This window comes from Corvus moneduloides, unplaced genomic scaffold (genome assembly GCF_009650955.1).
Source record: "Corvus moneduloides isolate bCorMon1 unplaced genomic scaffold, bCorMon1.pri scaffold_126_arrow_ctg1, whole genome shotgun sequence".
Taxonomy (NCBI): Eukaryota; Metazoa; Chordata; class Aves; order Passeriformes; family Corvidae; genus Corvus; species Corvus moneduloides.
The window spans coordinates 44553-65370 of record NW_022436884.1 but is presented as its reverse complement, the minus strand read 5'-3'; the positions used below and the strand labels follow the sequence as shown (position 1 = coordinate 65370).

Sequence of the window (20818 nt, the reverse complement as noted above, 5' to 3'; positions counted from 1 at the left end):
ATCCCTGTGCCACCCCCGTGTCCCCCGCGTCCCCCCCTCCCCGTCCCCTCGCGGTGACATCGGTGGATGAAGGGAGCTCCAACCGCCGGGCGCGGCCACCGCATTCTCCGGCGCGTGTGTCACCCTCGTGTGTCACCGCCTGTCACCCCCCCGCCCACCCGCACCAACGGTGGGGACAAAGGTCCGGGGCCACCCACTGTCCCCCCCCACTCCTCATATTGTCCCCGGCACCGGTGGCACGAGCCCAGTCGGTGACAGGAGCCGGCCATGGCAGGGGGGACACCCGGGAGGGTCCTCGTTGTCCTCGGCTGCGCCCTCACAGGTGAGGCTGGGGAGGGGACAGGAGGGGACGTGGGGTGGGAGCAGGAGGAGGAGGAGGAGGATGGTGGGGAGAGGTTGGAGGGGGCTGTGGGCTGAGGGGCTTGGAGGAAGAGGGTGAAGAGGAAGAGGGTGAAGGAGGGGAGGATGAAGAAGGGGAGGATGAAGAAGAGGAGGATGAAGAAGAGGAGGAGGAATTGGGGTGGGAGAGGTTTGAGGGGTCCACGATCTGAAGGTCTTGGAGGAAGAAGAGGAGGAGGAGGAGGATGAAGAGAGGAGGAGGAATCGGGGTGGGAGAGGTTTGAAGGCTCCAGGATCTGAAGGTTTTGGAGGAAGAAGAGGAGGAGGAGAAAGAGGAGAATGAAGAAGAGAAAGAGGAGGAAGAGGAGGAGGAATTGGGGTGGGAGATGTTTGAGGGGTCCACAATCTGAAGATCTTGGAGGAAGAAGAGGAGGAGGAGGAAGAGGAGGATGAAGAAGAGGAGGATGAAGAAGAGGAGGAGGATTGGGGTGGGAGAGGTTTGAGGGGTTCACAATCTGAAGGTTGAGGAGGAAGAAGAGGAGGAGGAAGAATTGGGGTGGGAGAGGTGGGAGGGCTCCGCGGTCTGGAGGTCTTGGAGGAGGAAGAGGAGGATGAAGAGGAAGAGGAAGATGGAAACGATGGAAGGGGAGAGGTTGGAGGGGGATGAAGAAGAGGAGGAAGGTGATGAAGAGGAGGAGGAGTTGGGGTTGGAGATTTTGGAAGGATCCGTGATCTGAAGGTTTTTGGAGGAGGAGGAAGATGGAGATGATGGGGAGAGGTTGGAGGGGGATGAAGAAGAGGAGGATGATGATGATGAAGAGGAGGAGGAATTGGAGTTGGGGTTGGAGAGGCTGGAGGGCTCCGTGGTCTGAAGGGCTTGGAGGAAGAGGAGGACAATGAGGAGGAAGAGGAAGAGGAGAAAGGTGGAGACGACGGGGAGAGGTGGGAGGGAGACGAAGAGGGGGAGGAGGAGGAGGAGGAGGAGGAAGGAAGGTGGAGATGATCGAGAGAGGTCGGAGGGGGATGAAGAGAGGGAGGAGGAGGAGGAGGATGAAGGAAGGTGGAGAAGCCAAGGAGGAAAGTGAAGAAGAGGAGGAGGGGGAGGATGAAGGACGCCAACAGAAGATGAAGGTCTTGGAAGAGGAGGAAGATGAGGAGGAGGAAGGTGGAGAAGATGAGGAGGGGCTGGAGAAGATCGGGGGGAGGGGTCCTTGCACTGAGGGATGGGGGGAAGGAGGAGGAGGAGGAGGAAGGAGAAGTTCGGAGTCTCCTCCCTGGGAAGGGCCTTGGGGGTCTCTGCTCACCCCGGACCCTCCCCTGCAGCCGCCATCGTGGGGAGAAGCAGCATCCAAGGGAACTCCACGGAGTCCAAGAGCACGGACGGGACCACCCTGACCACCCCAGTGTCCACCAGCACCCATGGGACCACCCTGACCACCTCAGAGACCACCCCAGTGTCCACCAGCACCCACGGGACCACCCCATGGACCACCCCAGTGTCCACCAGCACCCACGGGACCACCACAACCACCCCATGGACCACCCCAGTGTCCACCAGCACCCACGGGACCACCCTGACCACCCCAGTGTCCACCAGCACCCACGGGACCACCCTGACCACCCCAGTGTCCACCAGCACCCACGGGACCAACCCATGGACCACCCCAGTGTCCACCAGCACCCAAGGGATGTCCACGACCACCCTGGACACTGCCATGACCACCCCAGTGACCCCCACGACAACATCCACTGCCCTGGGGACCTCCACGACCACCCTGGTGACCCCCACAGCAACATCCACCACCACCAAAGTGACCTCCACAACCACCCAAGTGCCATCATCCACCATGATGACCTCCACCACCCCCCTGGGCACCTCCACGACCACCCCAGTGACCCCCACAGCAACGTCCACCACCCTGGGGAGCTCCGTGACCACTCCAGGGACCACCGTGACCATCCATGGGACCACCACAGCACCGTCCACCACTGCTCTGGGGACCTCTACGAGCACCCAGGTGGCCTCCACAACACCCACCACCACCCTGGAGACCTCCATGACCACCCCGGTGGCCCCCACAGCAACGTCCACCACCACCAAAGTGACCTCCACAACCACTCAAGTGCCATCGACCACCGTGACGACCTCCACCACCGCCCTGGGCACCTCCACGACCACCCCAGTGACCCCCACAGCAACGTCCACCACCCTGGGGAGCTCCATGACCACTCCAGGGACCCACCGTGACCACTCCAGGGACCACCACAGCACCGTCCGTCACTTCTCTGGGGACCTCTGTGAGCACCCAGGTGGCCTCCACAACACCCACCACCACCCTGAGCACCTCCACGACCACCCCGGTGGCCCCCACAGCAACATCCACCACCAAAGTGACCTCCACAACCACCCAAGTGCCATCGACCACCATGATGACCTCCACCACCCCCCTGGGCACCTCCACGACCACCCCGGTGACCCCCACAGCAACGTCCACCACCAAAGTGACCTCCACAACCACTCAAGTGCCATCGACCACCGTGACGACCTCCACCACCGCCCTGGGGACCTCCAACCACCCCGGTGACCCCACAGCAACCTCCACCACCAAAGTGACCTCCACAACCACTCAAGTGCCATCGACCACCGTGACGACCTCCACCACCACCCTGGAGACCTCCACAACCACCCCGGTGATCTCCACAGCACCGTCCACCACCCTGGGGAGCTCCGTGACCACTCCAGGGCCCACCGTGACCACCCATGGGACCACCACAGCACCGTCCACCACTGCTCTGGGGACCTCTGTGAGCACCCAGGTGGCCTCCACACAAACCACCACCACCCTGGGCACCTCCACGACCACCCCGGTGGCCCCACAGCAACGTCCACCACCTGGAGACCTCCACGACCACCCCGGTGACCCCCACGACAACGTCCACCGCCCTGGGGACCTCCACAACCACCCTGGTGACCCCCACAGCAACGTCCACCACCAAAGTGACCTCCACAACCACCCAAGTGCCATCGACCACCGTGACGACCTCCACCACCCCCCTGGGCACCTCCACAACCACCCCAGTGACCCCCACAGCAACGTCCACCACCCTGGAGACCTCCATGACCACTCCAGGGACCACCGTGACCACTCCAGGGACCACCACAGCACCGTCCGTCACTACTCTGGGGACCTCTACGAGCACCCAGGTGGCCTCCACAACACCCACCACCACCCTGGGGACCTCCACGACCACCCCGGTGACCCCCACAGCAACATCCACCACCAAAGTGACCTCCACAACCACCCAAGTGCCATCGACCACCATGATGACCTCCACCACCCCCCTGGGGACCTCCACAACCACCCCGGTGATCTCCACAGCAGCGTCCACCACCCTGGGGAGCTCCGTGACCACTCCAGGGACCACCGTGACCACCCATGGGACCACCACAGCACCGTCCACCACTGCTCTGGGGACCTCTACGAGCACCCAGGTGGCCTCCACAACACCCACCACCACCCTGGGGACCTCAACAACCACCCTGGTGACCCCCACAGCAACGTCCACCACCACGAAAGTGACCTCCACAACCACTCAAGTGCCATCAACCACCATGATGACCTCCACCACCCCCCTGGGCACCTCCACGACCACCCCGGTGACCCCCACAGCAACGTCCACCACCAAAGTGACCTCCACAACCACTCAAGTGCCATCGACCACCATGACGACCTCCACCACCGCCCTGGGGACCTCCACGACCACCCCGGTGATCTCCACAGCACCGTCCACCACTCTGGGGAGCTCCGTGACCACTCCAGGGACCACCGTGACCACCCATGGGACCCCCACAGCACCGTCCACCACTGCTCTGGGGACCTCTACGAGCACCCAGGTGGCCTCCACAACACCCACCACCACCCTGGGCACCTCCACGACCACCCCGGTGGCCCCCACAGCAACGTCCACCACCCTGGAGACCTCCACAACCACCCCGGTGACCCCCACGACAACATCCACCGCCCTGGGGACCTCCACAACCACCCCGGTGACCCCCACGACGACGTCCACCGCCCTGGGGACCTCCACAACCACCCATGGGACCCCCACAGCAACATCCACCACCAAAGTGACCTCCACAACCACCCAAGTGCCATCGACCACCGTGACGACCTCCACCACCACCCTGGAGACCTCCACAACCACCCCGGTGATCTCCACAGCACCGTCCACCACCCTGGGGAGCTCCGTGACCACTCCAGGGCCCACCGTGACCACCCATGGGACCCCCACAGCACCGTCCACCACTGCTCTGGGGACCTCTACGAGCACCCAGGTGGCCTCCACAACACCCACCATCACCCTGGGCACCTCCACGACCACCCCAGTGACCCCCACAGCAACGTCCACCACCCTGGAGACCTCCATGACCACCCCAGTGACCCCCACAGCAACATCCACCACCACCAAAGTGACCTCCACAACCACTCAAGTGCCATCAACCACCATGATGACCTCCACCACCCCCCTGGGCACCTCCACGACCACCCCGGTGACCCCCACAGCAACGTCCACCACCAAAGTGACCTCCACAACCACTCAAGTGCCATCGACCACCGTGACGACCTCCACCACCACCCTGGGCACCTCCACGACCACCCCAGTGACCCCCACAGCAACGTCCACCACTCTGGGGAGCTCCGTGACCACTCCAGGGACCACCGTGACCTCCCATGGGACCCCCACAGCACCGTCCACCACTGCTCTGGGGACCTCTACGAGCACCCAGGTGGCCTCCACAACACCCACCACCACCCTGGGCACCTCCACGACCACCCCGGTGGCCCCCACAGCAAACGTCCACCACCCTGGAGACCTCCACGACCACCCCGGTGACCCCCACGACAACATCCACCACCAAAAGTGACCTCCACAACCACCCAGTGCCATCGACCACCGTGACGACCTCCACCACCACCCTGGAGACCTCCACAAACCACCCCGGTGACCCCACAGCACCGTCCACCACCCTGGGGAGCTCCGTGACCACCCCGGTGACCCCCACAGCACGTCCACCACCCTGGAGACCTCCATGACCACCCCTGTGACCCCCACAGCAACATCCACCACCCTGGAGACCTCCATGACCACTCCAGGGACCACCGTGACCATCCATGGGACCACCACAGCACCGTCCGTCACTACTCTGGGGACCTCTACGAGCACCCAGGTGGCCTCCACAACACCCACCACCACCCTGGGGACCTCCACAACCACCCTGGTGACCCCCACAGCAACGTCCACCACCATGAAAGTGACCTCCACAACCACTCAAGTGCCATCGACCACCGTGACGACCTCCACCACCACCCTGGAGACCTCCATGACCACCCCTGTGACCCCCACAACGTCCCCTACCACCAAAGTGACCTCCACGACCACTCAAGTGACATCGACCACCCAGGAGACCCCCACGGCAACGTCCACCACCGCGCTGGGGACCTCTACAACCACTCTGGGGACCACCACGACCACCCTGGTGCACCCCACTGAGAGCTCAACCACCCTGGGGACCTCCACAACCACCCAGGTGACCACCCCAGTGTCCACCACCTCCCCGGAGACCACCACGATGACCCAGGGGACCTCCACGAGCACCCAGGTGACCTCCATGACATCCATGACCACCCAAGGGACCACCACCACCGCCCTGGGCACCTCCACAACCACCCCAGTGACCCCCACAGCACCGGCCACCACCACCCTGGGGACCTCCATGACCACCCTGGGGACACCCATGATCACCCAGGAGACCCCAACGTCACCCACCACCACCACCCAAGTGCCATCCACCACCCAGGACACCCCCACGGCAACGTCCACTGCCACTCTGGGGACCTCTACGACCACCCAAGGGACCCCCACAGCAACGTCCACCACCCTGGGCACCTCCACGACCACCCTGGAGACCCCCACAACGTCCACCACCACCAAAGTGACCTCCACGACCACCCAAGGTCCATCGAGCACCACGATGACCCCCACCACCACCCTGGGCACCTCCATGACCACCCCGGTGACCTCTACAACCACTCAAGGGACCCCCACAGCACCCACCACCTTGGGGACCTCCACGACCACCCTGGGGACCCCCACAACGTCCACCACCACCAAAGTGATCTCCACGACCACCCAAGGTCCATTGAGCACCACAACGACGCCCACCACCAACCTGGGCACCTCCACCAGCACCCTGGGGACCCCCACAACGTCCACCACCACCGAAGTGACCTCCACGACCACCCAAGTGCCATCAACCACCACGACGACCCCCACCACCACCCTGGGCACCTCCAAGACCACCCCGGTGACCTCCATGTCACCGTCCACCACCCTGGGCACCTCCACGACCACCCACGTGACCTCCATGTCACCGTCCACCACCCTGGGCACCTCCATGACCGCCCCGGTGACCTCTACAACCACTCAAGGGACCCCCACAGCACCCACCACCACTCCAGGCACCACCACGACCACCCTGGGGACCCCCACAATGTCCACCACCACCAAAGTGACCTCCACGACCACCCAAGTGCCTTCGACCACCATGACTACGTCCACCACCACCCTGGGGACCTCCACGACCACCCTGGGCACCTCCACGGCCCCCCCGGTGACCTCCATGTCACCGTCCACTACCCTGGGGACCTCCACAACCACCCTGGGCACCTCCACGGCCACCCCGGTGACCTCCATGTCACCGTCCACCACCCTGGGCACCTCCACGACCACCCAAGGGACCCCCACAATGTCCACCACCACCAAAGTGACCTCCACGACCACCCAAGGTCCATCGAGCACCACGATGACCCCCACCACCACCCTGGGCACCTCCACGACCACCCCAGTGACCTCCATGTCACCATCCACCACCCTGAGGACCTCCATGACCACCCCGGTGACCTCTAAAACCACCCAAGGGACCCCCACAACACCCACCACCACCCTGGGCACCTCCACGACCACCCCGGTGACCTCCACAGCAACGTCCACCACCCTGGGGGCCTCCACGACCACCCCAGTGACCCCCACAACAACGTCCACTACTCCAGGGACCTACACGACCACCCAAGGGACCACCACAGCACCCACCACCGCTCCAGGGACCACCACAACCACTCTGGGCACCTCCACGACCACCCAAGTGCCATCAACCACCACGATGACCTCCACCACCACCCTGGGCACCTCCACGTCCACCCCGGTGACCTCTACAACCACTCAAGGGACCCCCACAGCACCCACCACCACTCCAGGGACCACCACGGCCACCCTGGGCACCCCCACAACGTCCACCACCACCAAAGTGACCTCCACGCCCACCCAAGGTCCATCGACCACCACGATGACCCCCACAACCACCCCGGGCACCTCCACGACCACCCCGGTGACCTCCATGTCACCGTCCATCACCCTGGGCACCTCCATGACCACCCACATGACCTCTACAACCACTCAAGGGACCCCCACAGCACCCACCACCACTCCAGGGACCACCACGGCCACCCTGGGGACCCCCACAACGTCCACCACCACCAAACTGACCTCCATGCCCACCCAAGTGCCATCGACCACCATGACTACGTCCACCACCACCCTGGGCACCTCCACGACCACCCCGGTGACCTCCATGTCACCGTCCACCACCCTGGGCACCTCCACGACCACCCAAGGGACCCCCACAATGTCCACCACCACCAAAGTGACCTCCACGACCACCCAAGGTCCATCGAGCACCACGATGACCCCCACCACCCCCTGGGCACCTCCACGACCACCCCAGTGACCTCCATGTCACCATCCACCACCCTGAGGACCTCCATGACCACCCCGGTGACCTCTAAAACCACCCAAGGGACCCCCACAACACCCACCACCACCCTGGGCACCTCCACGACCACCCCGGTGACCTCCACAGCAACGTCCACCACCCTGGGCACCTCCACGACCACCCCAGTGACCCCCACAACAACGTCCAATACTCCAGGGACCTACACGACCACCCAAGGGACCACCACAGCACCCACCACCGCTCCAGGGACCACCACAACCACTCTGGGCACCTCCACGACCACCCAAGTGCCATCAACCACCACGATGACCTCCACCACCACCCTGGGCACCTCCACATCCACCCCAGTGACCTCTACAACCACTCAAGGGACCCCCACAGCACCCACCACCACTCCCAGGGACCACCCTGGGCACCCCACAACGTCCACCACCACCAAAGTGACCTCCACGACCACCCAAGGTCCCATCGACCACCCGATGACCCCCACAACCACCCGGCACCTCCACGACACACCCCGGTGACCTCCATGTCACCGTCCACCACCCTGGGCACCTCCACGACCACGCAAGGGACCCCCACAATGTCCACCACCACCCAAAGTGACCTCCACGACCACCCAAGGTACCATCGAGCACCACGATGACCCCCACCACCACCCTGGGCACCTCCACGACCACCCCAGTGACCTCCATGGTCACCATCCACCACCCTGAGGACCTCCATGACCAACCCCGGTGACCTCTAAAAACCAACCCCAAGGGACCCCCACAACACCACCACCACCCTGGGCACCTCCACGACCACCCCGGTGACCTCCACAGCACGTCCACCACCCTGGGCTACCTCCACAGACCACCCCAGTGACCCCCACAACAACGTCCAATACTCCAGGGACCTACCACGACCACCCAAGGGAGCACCACAGCACCCACCACCGCTCCAGGGACCACCACAACCATTCTGGGCACCTCCACGACCACCCAAGTGCCATCAACCACCACGACGACCTCCACCACCACCCTGGGCACCTCCACGACCACCCCGGTGACCTCTACAACCACTCAAGGGACCACCACAGCACCCACCACCACTCCAGGGACCACCACGACCACCCTGGGGACCCCCACAACGTCCACCACTACCAAAGTGACCTCCACGACCACCCAAGTGCCATCAACCACCACGATGACCCCCACCACCACCCTGGGCACCTCCATGACCACCCCGGTGACCTCCATGTCACTGTCCACCACCCTGGGCACCTCTACGACCACCCTGGGGACCTCCGCAACCACCCTGGGGGCTTCCACAACCACCCTGGGCACCTCCACGACCACCCACGTGACCTCCATGTCACCGTCCACCACCCTGGGGACCTCCACGACCACCCCAGTGACCCCCACAACAATGTCCACTACTCCAGGGACCTCCACGACCACCCAAGGTACCACCACAGCACCCACCACCACTCCAGGGACCACCACAACCACCCTGGGCACCTCCACGACCACCCAAGTGCCATCAACCACCACGACGACCTCCACCACCACCCTGGGCACCTCCACGACCACCCCGGTGACCTCTACAACCACTCAAGGGACCCACACAGCACCCACCACCATTCTGGGCACCTCCACGACCACCCTGGGCACCCCCACAATGTCCACCACCACCAAAGTGACCTCCACGACCACCCAAGGTCCATCAACCACCACGATGACCCCCACAACCACCCCGGGCACCTCCACGACCACCCTGGGGACCCCCACAATGTCCCCCACCACCCTGGGCACCTCCATGACCACCCACGTGACCTCTACAACCACTCAAGGGACCTCCACAGCATCCACCACCACCAAAGTGACCTCCACGACCACCCAAGGTCCATCGAGCACCACGACGACCCCCACAACCACCCTGGGCGCCTCCATGACCACGCCAGTGACCTCCATGTCACCGTCCACCACCCTGGGCACCTCCACGATCACCCACATGACCTCTACAACCACTCAAGGGGCCACCACAGCACCCACCACCACCCTGGGGACCACCACGGCCACCCTGGGGACCCCCACAACGTCCATCACCACCAAAGTGACCTCCATGCCCACCCAAGTGCCTTCGACCACCATGACTACGTCCACCACCACCCTGGGCACCTCCACGACCACCCTGGGCACCTCCACGACCAGCCACGTGACCTCCACCACCACTCAAGGGTCCCCCACAGCACCCACCACCACTCCAGGGACCACCACGACCACTCAAGGGACCCCCACAACATCCACCACCACCAAAGTGACCTCCACGACCACCCAAGGTCCATCGAGCACCACAACGACCCCCACAACCACCCTGGGCACCTCCACGACCACCCACGTGACCTCCATGTCACCGTCCACCACCCTGGGCACCTCCATGACCACGCCAGTGGCCTCCATGTCACCGTCCACCACCCTGGGCACCTCCACGACCACCCACATGACCTCTACAACCACTCAAGGGGCCACCACGACCCCCCAAGGTACCACCACAGCACCCACCACCGCTCCAGGGACCACTACAACCACCCTGGGCACCTCCACGACCACCCAAGTGCCATCAACCACCACGACAACTCCCACCACCACCCTGGGCACCTCCACGTCCACCCCGGTGACCTCCATGTCACCGTCCACCACCCTGAGGACCACCACGGCCCCGCTCCCCACCGCTGGGACCCCCACAGCACCCACCACCACCCCCCCTGGGACCACCACCGGTGCTCCTTCAAGTGAGTCCCCCCCCAAATGACCTTCACCGTCCTCCTGCCACCCCCTCGCCCAGGAGGTCCCCATGACCCCGGGGTGTCCCCGAGCTCCTCCCGTGACGCCCCCGTGTCTCCCCCAGGACTGTGTGAGAACGGGGGGACCCCCGTGGGCACCGGCTGTGTCTGCACCCCGTCCTACGCTGGCGCCCGCTGCGAGTTCTCCACTGACACCATCGAGACCAACCTGCGTGAGTGACGCCCCCACCCCACACCTGGGGGGCCTGGGCATCTCGGGGGTCCTCGGCATCTCAAGGGTCCTGGTCTTCTTCAGGGTTCTGGTGTCTTTGGGGTTCCTGGGCACCTCGGGGGTCCTGGGCATCTCAGAGGTGCTGTTTCTCTTGGGGGTTCTGGTTCTCTTGGGGTTCCTGGGCACCTCAGAGGTCTTGGGCACCTCGGGGGTCCTGGGCACCTTGGGGGTTCCTGGGCACTTCAGGAGTTTTTGACATCTTGGGGGTCCTGGGCATCTCAAGGGTCCTGGCCTTCTTTTGGGGTCCTGGTTCTTCTTGGGGGTTCTGGTGTCTTTGGGGTTCCTGGGCACCTCAGGGGTCCTGGTTCTCGTGGGGGTTCTGGGCATCTCAAGGGTCCTGGTCTTCTTCAGGGTTCTGGTGTCTTTGGGGTTCCTGGGCATCTTGGGGGTCTTGGGCACCTCAGGGGTCCTGGGCATCTCAAGGGTCCTGGTCTTCTTTGGGGTCCGGTCTTCTTGGGGGTTCTGGTATCTTTGGGGTTCCTGGGCATCTCCAGGGTCCTGGGCACCTCAGGGGTCCTGGGCATCTCAAGGGTCCTGGTCTTCTTTTGGGGTCCTGGTTCTTCTTGGGGGTTCTGGTGTCTTTGGGGTTCCTGGGCACCTCAGGGGTCCTGGTCTTCTTGGGGGTCCTGGTCTTCTTTAGGGTTCTGGTGTCTTTGGGGTCATGGGCACCTCAGGGGTCTTGGTCTTGTGGTTTCTGGGCACCTCAAGGGTAGTGGTTCTCTTGGAGGTCATGGTCCTCTCAGGGGTCCTGGTGATTTTGGGAGTTCTGGTGTCTTTGGGGGTCCTGGTCCTCTTGGGGGTGCTGGTGATTTTGGGGGTCGTGGGCACTTTGGGGCTCCTGACCATCCTGAACATCCTGGACACCACGGAGGTTGTGGTCCTCTTTGGGGGTCCTGGTCCTCTTGGGGGTCCTGATCTCTTTGAGGGTCATGAGCACCCTGGGGGTCCTGGGCACCTCAGGGGTTCTGGTCTTTTGGGGGTTCTGGTGTTTTGGGGGGGGGTCCTGGTTCCTTTGGTGGTCCTGGACCCCCCAGGGGTCCTCGCCCACCCCATCCCACCCCAGTAACCACCTTCTCTCCCCCTCTTTTCCCCAGCCTTCCCTGGGACCATCGTGGCCGCCCTGGAGATGGAAGTGACCCTCACCAACTTCAACTACTCCGAGGACCTGAAGGACCCTGACTCGGACACCTTCCGCTCCTTCCGGGACCACTTCCGGCAGGAGGTGAGGACACGAGGTGCCCAGTGTTCCCCCGTGGCCACTGTGTCCGTCAGGGGTGGCCACCATGTCCGCAGAGGGGTGGCCAACTGACCTTTTGCCCTTGCAGATCAAGAAGATCTACGGGACCATCCCTGGCTACGAGGGCGTGGAGTTCACCAGCCTCAAGTAAGGGGTCCCTGACCTCCCGCCATGGGTGGGTGGGGTGGGGTGGGGTGTCCCCAGACCCCTCCTGTGACCCCCTGTGCCCCCTCCCTGAAGGTCCGGCAGCATCGTGGTGGGACACCAGGTGTTCTTCACCATGGCCCAGAGCGGCAACATCACGGAGAAGTTCCAGGAGACCACAGAGGGGTTGGTGGAGAAGCTCCGGGAGACGGCGGTGAGCCAGGGCGACTGCCAGCACAACACCTGTGGGTGACCCCAAAGCCCCCCCAGACCCTCCCAGACCCCTGCAGGGCCTCTCCTGGACCTCTGGGGTCCAGCCGGGGCACCCAAGGGTGATCTCTGATGTCCTCTCCTCCCATCCCAGCCGTGCTGTGCCTCGTGCTGAGACCCAACCCCGTGGTCAGCGACATGAGGGAGGTGTCGGACCTGGAGGGTGAGACCAGCGGGGAGCCCCTGCCCACCCCATTTCCCCCCTGTGCCCACCCCACCACCCTCTGACCACCCCATTGCCCCCCTGTGCCCACTCCATCACCCTCTGACCACCCCATTACCCCCTGACCATCCATCACCCCCTGACCACCCCATTGCCCCCCTGTGCCCACCCCATCACCCCCTGACCACCCCATTGCCCCCCTGTGCCCACCCCACCACCCTCTGACCACCCCATTGACCCCTCGTGTCCACCCCATCACCCCCTGACCACCCCATTGACCCCTCATGTCCACCCCACCACCCTCTGACCACCCCATCGCCCCCTGACCACCCCACCACCCCCTGGCCACCCCACCACCCCCTGACCACCCCATTGCCCCCTGACCACCGATCACCCCCTGACCGCCCCATTGACCCCTCGTGTCCACCCCATTGCCCCCTGACCACCCCATTGCCCCCCTGTGCCCACCCCATTACCCCCTGACCACCCCATTACCCTCTGACCACCCCATCACCCCCTGACCACCCCATTGCCCCCTGACCACCCATTGCCCCCCTCTGACCACCCCATCACCCTCTGACCACCCCATTGCCCCCTGACCACCCATCACCCCCTGACCGCCCCATTGACCCCTCGTGTCCACCCCATTGCCCCCTGACCACCCCATTGCCCCCCTGTGCCCACCCCATTACCCCCTGACCACCCCATTACCCTCTGACCACCCCATCGCCCCCTGACCACCCCATTGCCCCCTGACCACCCCATTGCCCCCCTCTGACCACCCCATCACCCTCTGACCACCCCATTGCCCCCTGACCACCCATCACCCCCTGACCACCCCATCACCCCCTGACCACCCCATTGCCCCCCTGTGCCCACCCCATCACCCCCTGACCACCCCATCGCCCCCTGACCACCCATCACCCCCTGACCACCCCATTGCCCCCTGACCACCCCATTGCCACCCCTGTGCCCACCCCATCACCCCCTGACCACCCCATTGCCCCCCTGTGCCCACCCCACCACCCTCTGACCACCCCATTGACCCCTCGTGTCCACCCCATCACCCCCTGACCACCCCATTGACCCCTCGTGTCCACGCCATCACCCCTGACCACCCCATTGCCCCCTGACCACCCCATTGCCACCCCTGTGCCCACCCCATCACCCCCTGACCACCCCATCGCCCCCTGACCACCCATCACCCCCTGACCACCCCATTGCCCCCTCGTGTCCACCCCATCACCCCCTGACCACCCCATTGCCCCCTGACCACCCCATTGCCACCCCTGTGCCCACCCCATCACCCCCTGACCACCCCATCGCCCCCTGACCACCCATCACCCCCTGACCACCCCATTGCCCCCCTGTGCCCACCCCACCACCCTCTGACCACCCCATTGACCCCTCGTGCCCACCCCACCACCCTCTGACCACCCCATTGACCCCTCGTGTCCACCCCATCACCCCCTGACCACCCCATTGACCCCTCATGTCCACCCCATCACCCCCTGACCACCCCATTGCCCCCCTGTGCCCACCCCATCACCCTCTGACCACCCCATTGCCCCCTGACCACCCATCACCCCCTGACCACCCCATCACCCCCTGACCACCCCATTGCCCCCCTGTGCCCACCCCATCACCCCCTGACCACCCCATTGCCCCCCTGTGCCCACCCCACCACCCTCTGACCACCCCATTGACCCCTCGTGTCCACCCCATCACCCCCTGACCACCCCATTGACCCCTCGTGTCCACGCCATCACCCCCTGACCACCCCATTGCCCCCTGACCACCCCATTGCCACCCCTGTGCCCACCCCATCACCCCCTGACCACCCCATCGCCCCCTGACCACCCATCACCCCCTGACCACCCCATTGCCCCCCTGTGCCCACCCCACCACCCTCTGACCACCCCATTGACCCCTCGTGTCCACCCCATCACCCCCTGACCACCCCATTGCCCCCCTGTGCCCACCCCACCACCCTCTGACCCCCCCATCGCCCCCTGACCACCCCACCACCCCCTGGCCACCCCATCGCCCCCTGACCACCCCATTGCCCCCCCGTGCCCACCCCACCACCCTCTGACCACCCCATTGACCTCTGCCCACCCCCCACCCCTCACCCACCCTTCAACCCCAATATCCCCCTGTCCCCCCTCCCCACCAGAGCTGTGCCGCCAGCGAGCCCCCCCCGGCTACGGCGACTCCTTCTTCCCGCTGACCATGTCGGGGGTCCTGCACTGCGTCACCAACTGCACCCCCAACCTGCCCCACACCCTCGACTGCCACCACGGCCGCTGCCACGTCACCCGCGGGGGGCCCCAGTGCTTGTGAGTGTCACCAGGGGGTCCTAAAACCCATCGTGGGGTCCCAATGTCCACCTCGGGGTCTTAACGCCCATCGTGGGGTCCCAACACCCATTGTGGGGTCCCAATGTCCACCTTGGGGTCTTAACACCCATTGTGGGGTCTCAACACTCATTAGAGGGTCTCAATGTCCACCTTGGGGTCTCAATGTCCACCTTGGGGTCTTAACGCCCATTGTGGGGTCCTAACACCCATTAGAGGGTCCCAATGTCCACCTTGGGGTCTCAATGTCCACCTCGGGGTCTTAACGCCCATCGTGGGGTCCCAACACCCATTGGAGGGTCCCAATGCCCACCTTGGGGTCTCAATGTCCACCTCGGGGTCCCAACACCCATTGTGGGGTCTCAGTGTCCACCTTGGGGTCTTAACACCCATCGTGGGGTCCCAACACCCATTGTGGGGTCTCAATGTCCACCTTGGGGTCTTAACGCCCATCGTGGGGTCCCAACACCCATTGGAGGGTCCCAATGCCCACCTTGGGGTCCCAATGTCCACCTCGGGGTCCCAACACCCATTGTGGGGTCTCAATGTCCACCTTGGGGTCCTAACGCCCATCGTGGGGTCTCAATGTCCACCTTGGGGTCTTAACGCCCATCGTGGGGTCCCAACACCCATTGGAGGGTCCCAATGCCCACCTTGGGGTCCCAATGTCCACCACGGGGTCCCAACACCCATTGTGGCGTCCCAACACCCATTGGACGGTCCCAATGTCCATTGTGGGGTCCCAATGTCCATCATGGGGTCCCAACACCCATTAGAGGGTCCCAATGCCCATCGTGGGGTCCCAATGTCCATCATGGGGTCCCAACACCCATTGGAGGGTCCCAATGCCCATCGTGGGGTCCCAATGTCCACCACAGGGTCCCGACACCCACTGTGGCATCCCAACAACCATTGGAGGGTCCCAACGTCCACCATGGCGTCCCACCACCCACTGTGGGGTCCCAATGCCCACCGCGGGGTCCCAACACCCATCAAGGGTTCCCACCACCCCCAGTGACATTGGTGGGGGTCCCTGCCCGTCCATGGTGGTCCCATGGGTGCCTGTGGGGTGTGACAGGGAGGGTCTGACCCTTGTCCCCTCCCCAGTTGCCCAGACGAGGCCCTGTACTGGTATACGGGGGCCCAGTGCTCCGGCAGGGTCAGCAAAGTGGCCACCGGGCTGGGCGTGGTGGCCGCCGTGTTCTTTCTCATCTGCGTCATCCTCGTCGTGGTCCTGCTCTGCCGCCGGCACCGGAGCTACCAGAGGTACTGGCCTGGGGGGTGGGGTCCTCACTGGGGGTCTTCCAGTTCAGGTTCCCCGTTTTGGGAGGGGTCTCCCAGTTCAGGTTCCCGATTTTGGGAGGGGTCTCCCAGTTCAGGTTCTCCATTTTGGGAGGGTTTCCCAGTTCAGGTTCTACATCAGGAGGGGGTTCCCAGTTCAGGTTCCTGATTTCAGGGGGGTTCCCAGTTCAGGTTCTCCATTTTGGGAGGGTTTCCCAGTTCAGATTCTACCTCAGGAGGGGGTTCCCAGTTCAGATTCCCTATTTTGGGGGGTTCCCAGTTCAGGTTCCCGATTTTGAGGGGGGTCTCCCAGTTCAGGTTCTCCATTTTGGGAGGGGTCTCCCAGTTCAGGTTCCCAATCTCAGGGGGGTTCTCAGTTCAGGTTCTACCTCAGGAGGGGGTTCCCAGTTCAGGTTCGCTATTTCAGGGGGGTTCCCAGTTCAGGTTCCCTATTTTGGGAGGGTTCCCAGTTCAGGTTCTCCATTTTGGGAGGGGTCTCCCAGTTTGGATTCTCCATTTTGGGAGGGGTCTCCCAGTTCAGACTCCCCATTTTGGAGGGGGTCTCCCAGTTTGGATGCCCTGTTTTGGGGGGGGGATCTCCCAGTTCAGATTCCCCGTTTTGAGGGGGGGGTCTCCCAGTTTGGATTCCCTTTTTGGGGGGGTCTCCCAGTTCAGATTCCCCGTTTGAGGGGGGTCTCCCAGTTCGGATTCCCCATTTTGTGGGGGGGGGTCTCCCAGTTTGGATTCCCATTTTGGGGGGGGGTCTCCCAGTTTGGATCCCCTTTTTGGGGGGGTCTCCCAGTTCAGATTCCCCGTTTGAGGGGGGGTTTCCCAGTTTGGATCCCCTTTTTGGGGGGGTCTCCCAGTTCAGATTCCCCGTTTTGAGGGGGGGGGGTCTCCCAGTTTGGATTCCCTTTTTGGGGGGGTCTCCCAGTTCAGATTCCCCGTTTGAGGGGGGGTTTCCCAGTCCGGATTCCCCATTTGAGGGGGGTCTCCCAGTTTGGATTCCCCATTTTGGGGGGGTCTCCCAGTTCGGATCCCCCATTTTGGGGGCGTTCTCCCAGTTTTGATTCCCTGTTTGGGGGGGGTCTCCCAGTTTGGATCTCCCATATTGGGGGCGTTCTCCCAGTTTGGATCCCCCATTTGGGGGGGGGTCTCCCAGTTTGGATCCCCTTTTTGGGGGAGGGTCTCCCACTCCTCCCCCAATTCTCACCCCCTTTTCCCCTCCCCCCCCCAGTGACCTCCCCCCCTATTTTGGGGGTTCCTGGTACGAGTTCGACGACCTCACCTGGACCCCCCCGCGGGGGGCCGTGATCCCAAACCCGGGGGTCGCCCCCCACCGGGACCCCCAGCCCCAATTTGAGGAGATGGACCCCGAAACCTGGAGAAGACCCTCGGGACCCCCCCCCCGCCGCCCCCCGTGGGGGTCTGGGGAGTCCCCGAGCCTTCAGACCGTCCTTGGAGCGGGTGGATCCCTTCATCCAGGTACGCGGGCCCCTTCCAGGACCCGAAAGGGGCGCCAAATCCCCTTCCAGGACCCTAAAGGTGCCCCAATCCCCTTCCAGGGCCCAAACAGGACCCCAAATCCCCTTCCAGGACCCTAAAGGTGCCCCAATCCCCTTCCAAGACCCAAACAGGGCCCCAAATCCCCTGCCAGGACCCTAAAGGGGACCCCAAAACCCCTTCCAGGACCAAAGGGGACCCCAAATCCCCTTCCAGGACCCAAAAGGGGCCCCAAATCCCCTTCCAGGATCCAAAAAAGGATTCTCATCCCCTTCCAGGACCGTAAAGGGGACCCCAAAACCCCTTCCAAGACCCAAAAGAGGCCCCAAATCCCCTTCCAGGACCCAAAAGGGGCCCCAAACCCCCTTCCAAGACCCAAAAAGGACCCCAATTCCCTTCCAGGACCCTAAAGGGGACCCCAAAACCCCTTCCAGGACCAAAGGGGACCCCAAATCCCCTTCCAGGACCCTGAAGGGGCCCCCAATCCCCTTCCAGGACCCTAAAGGTGCCTCAATCCCCTTCCAAGACCCAAACAGGACCCCAAATCCCCTTCCAGGACCCTAAAGGGGACCCCAAAACCCCTTCCAGGGCCCAAAAGGTGCCCCAAATCCCCTTCCAGGACCGTAAAGGGGACCCCAAAACGCCTTCCAGGACCAAAGGGGACCCCAAATCCCCTTCCAGGACCCTAAAGGGGGCCCCAATCCCCTTCCAGGACCCTAAAGGTGCCCCAATCCCCTTCCAAGACCCAAACAGGACCCCAAATCCCCTTCCAGGACCCTAAAGGGGACCCCAAAACCCCTTCCAGGGCCCAAAAGGTGCCCCAAATCCCCTTCCAGGACCGTAAAGGGGACCCCAAATCCCCTGCCAGGACCCTAAAGGGGCCCCAATCCCCTTCTAGGACCCAAAGGGGACCCCAAAACCCCTTCTAGGGCCCAAAAGGTGCCCCCAATCCCCTTCCAAGACCCAAACAAGACCCCAAATCCCCTTCCAGGACCCTAAAGGGGACCCCAAAACCCCTTCTAGGGCCCAAAAGGTGCCCCCAATCCCCTGCCAGGACCCAAAAGGTGCCCCAAATCCCCTTCCAGGACCCAAAAGGTGCCCCAAATCCCCTTCCAGGACCCAAAAGGGGCCCCAAATCCCCTTCCAGGACCCAAAAGGTGCCCCAAATCCCCTTCCAGGATCCAAAAAAGGATTCTCATCCCCTTCCAGGACCCAAAATGGGCCCCAAATCCTCTTCCAGGAAAAGAGGCCCCAAATCCCCTTCCAGGACCCTAAAGGGGACCCCAAAACCCCTTCCAGGACCTAAAAGGGGCCCCAAACCCCCTTTCAGAACCCAAAAATGACCCTGAAACCCCCTTCAAGAACCCAAAGTCATCCCTGCCCCTTCCCCAAACACCCTTCCAGGACCCAAAAGGGATTGCCGCCCCCTTCAAGGACCCAAAAAGGACCCCAAAACCCCTTCCAGGACCCTCCTTCTCTCACCTTTCCCCTCCCCCAGCTGAGGACCCCGAGGCCGAGGGTCACCCCCGACCTGTGACCCCCCCCGTGGGACCTCCTGGAGCACCACGAGGAGACCCCGACCCAAACCAGGAGCGGAGACCCCCAAAGCCCAAGCGAGACCCCCCCCAACCCCACAGGAGAACCGGCACCGGCTCCCAGTAGCTCCCAGTGCTCCCCAGCGTCTCCCAGTAACTCCCAGTTTGTTCCAGCGCGCAGGACGTGCCGGAAGTTGGGCGAGACCCTCGAGGTCCAGGGGGGATTTGGGGACTTTTTGGGGGGAATTTGGGGGGATTTTTGTGGGATTTGGGGGGGTTGAACCCCTCAATATTTATTTATTGGGGTGATGAAGCCCCAAAACCCCCCCTGGGCAGAGCCTGGGGGTCCCCAAAAAACCCTTTTGGGGGTGGGTGGTGCAGACCCCCTCCCCCTTTTTTCTGCCCCTCCCCCCTATTTATTGTTGATAAATAATCAATGTCTTGATAATAAATAATTGATTTCTTGGGGATTTTGGTGGATTTTGTCTGAATTCCCTCATTTTTGGGGGGGGTGGGTGGGGGTGTCTCGGGGGGTGGTGGGTGTTATGTGACTGGGAGGGACTGGGATGTACTGGGAAGTGCTGGGAGACACTGGGGCGCACTAGGAAGTACTGGGAGGGACGGGGAAATACTGGGAAGCGCTGGGAGATACTGGGAAGCCTCAAGGAGCAGGTGGTGTCCAGAATTAACTGGGAAGCACTGGGAGATACTGGGACACCCCAAGGAGCAGGTGGCACCCAGAAACAAACTGGGAGCTACTGGGAGACACTGGGGAGCAAGTGGCACCCAGAAACAAACTGGGAGCTACTGGGAGACACTGGGGAGCAGGCGGTGTCCAGAACAAACTGGGAATTACTGGGAAGTCCTGGGAAACCCCAAGGAGCAACAAACTGGGAGCTACTGGGAGACACTGGGGAGCAGGTGGCGTCCAGAACAAACTGGAAAGCACTGGGAGACACTGGAACACCCCAAGGAGCAGGTGGCACCCAGCAACAAACTGGGAGCTACTGGGAGACACTGGGGAGCAGGCGGTGTCCAGAACAAACTGGGAATTACTGGGAAGTCCTGGGAAACCCCA

At 63.4% G+C, this 20818-nt stretch overlaps 1 protein-coding gene across 1 annotated transcript; it reads left to right on the top strand.

The window, feature by feature from the left end:
* Window positions 1–267: 267 nt before the first annotated feature.
* Window positions 268–19946, top strand: MUC3A (mucin 3A, cell surface associated). Its single transcript, XM_032097841.1, has 17 exons — window positions 268–322; window positions 1663–2522; window positions 2575–3119; window positions 3220–5262; window positions 5356–8181; window positions 8318–8815; window positions 8954–9002; window positions 9086–10967; window positions 11021–11191; window positions 12345–12472; window positions 12576–12634; window positions 12728–12876; window positions 12996–13064; window positions 15241–15403; window positions 16529–16687; window positions 17940–18187; window positions 19704–19946. The coding sequence occupies exons 1-17, from the start codon at window positions 268–270 to the stop codon at window positions 19865–19867; spliced, it is 10068 nt and encodes a 3355-aa protein (XP_031953732.1). The 3' UTR covers window positions 19868–19946.
* Window positions 19947–20818: the final 872 nt, after the last annotated feature.

Excerpts from the sequence above, each read along its gene's own strand:
- MUC3A (XM_032097841.1), top strand. The coding sequence starts at position 268 with ATGGCAGGGGGGACACCCGGGAGGGTCCTCGTTGTCCTCGGCTGCGCC. Across the intron at positions 8,182-8,317 it reads GCACCTCCACGACCACCCCA|CAACGTCCACCACCCTGGGC; the intron begins GTGACCTCCATG and ends TGACCTCCACAG. Across the intron at positions 13,065-15,240 it reads GGAGGTGTCGGACCTGGAGG|AGCTGTGCCGCCAGCGAGCC; the intron begins GTGAGACCAGCG and ends CCTCCCCACCAG.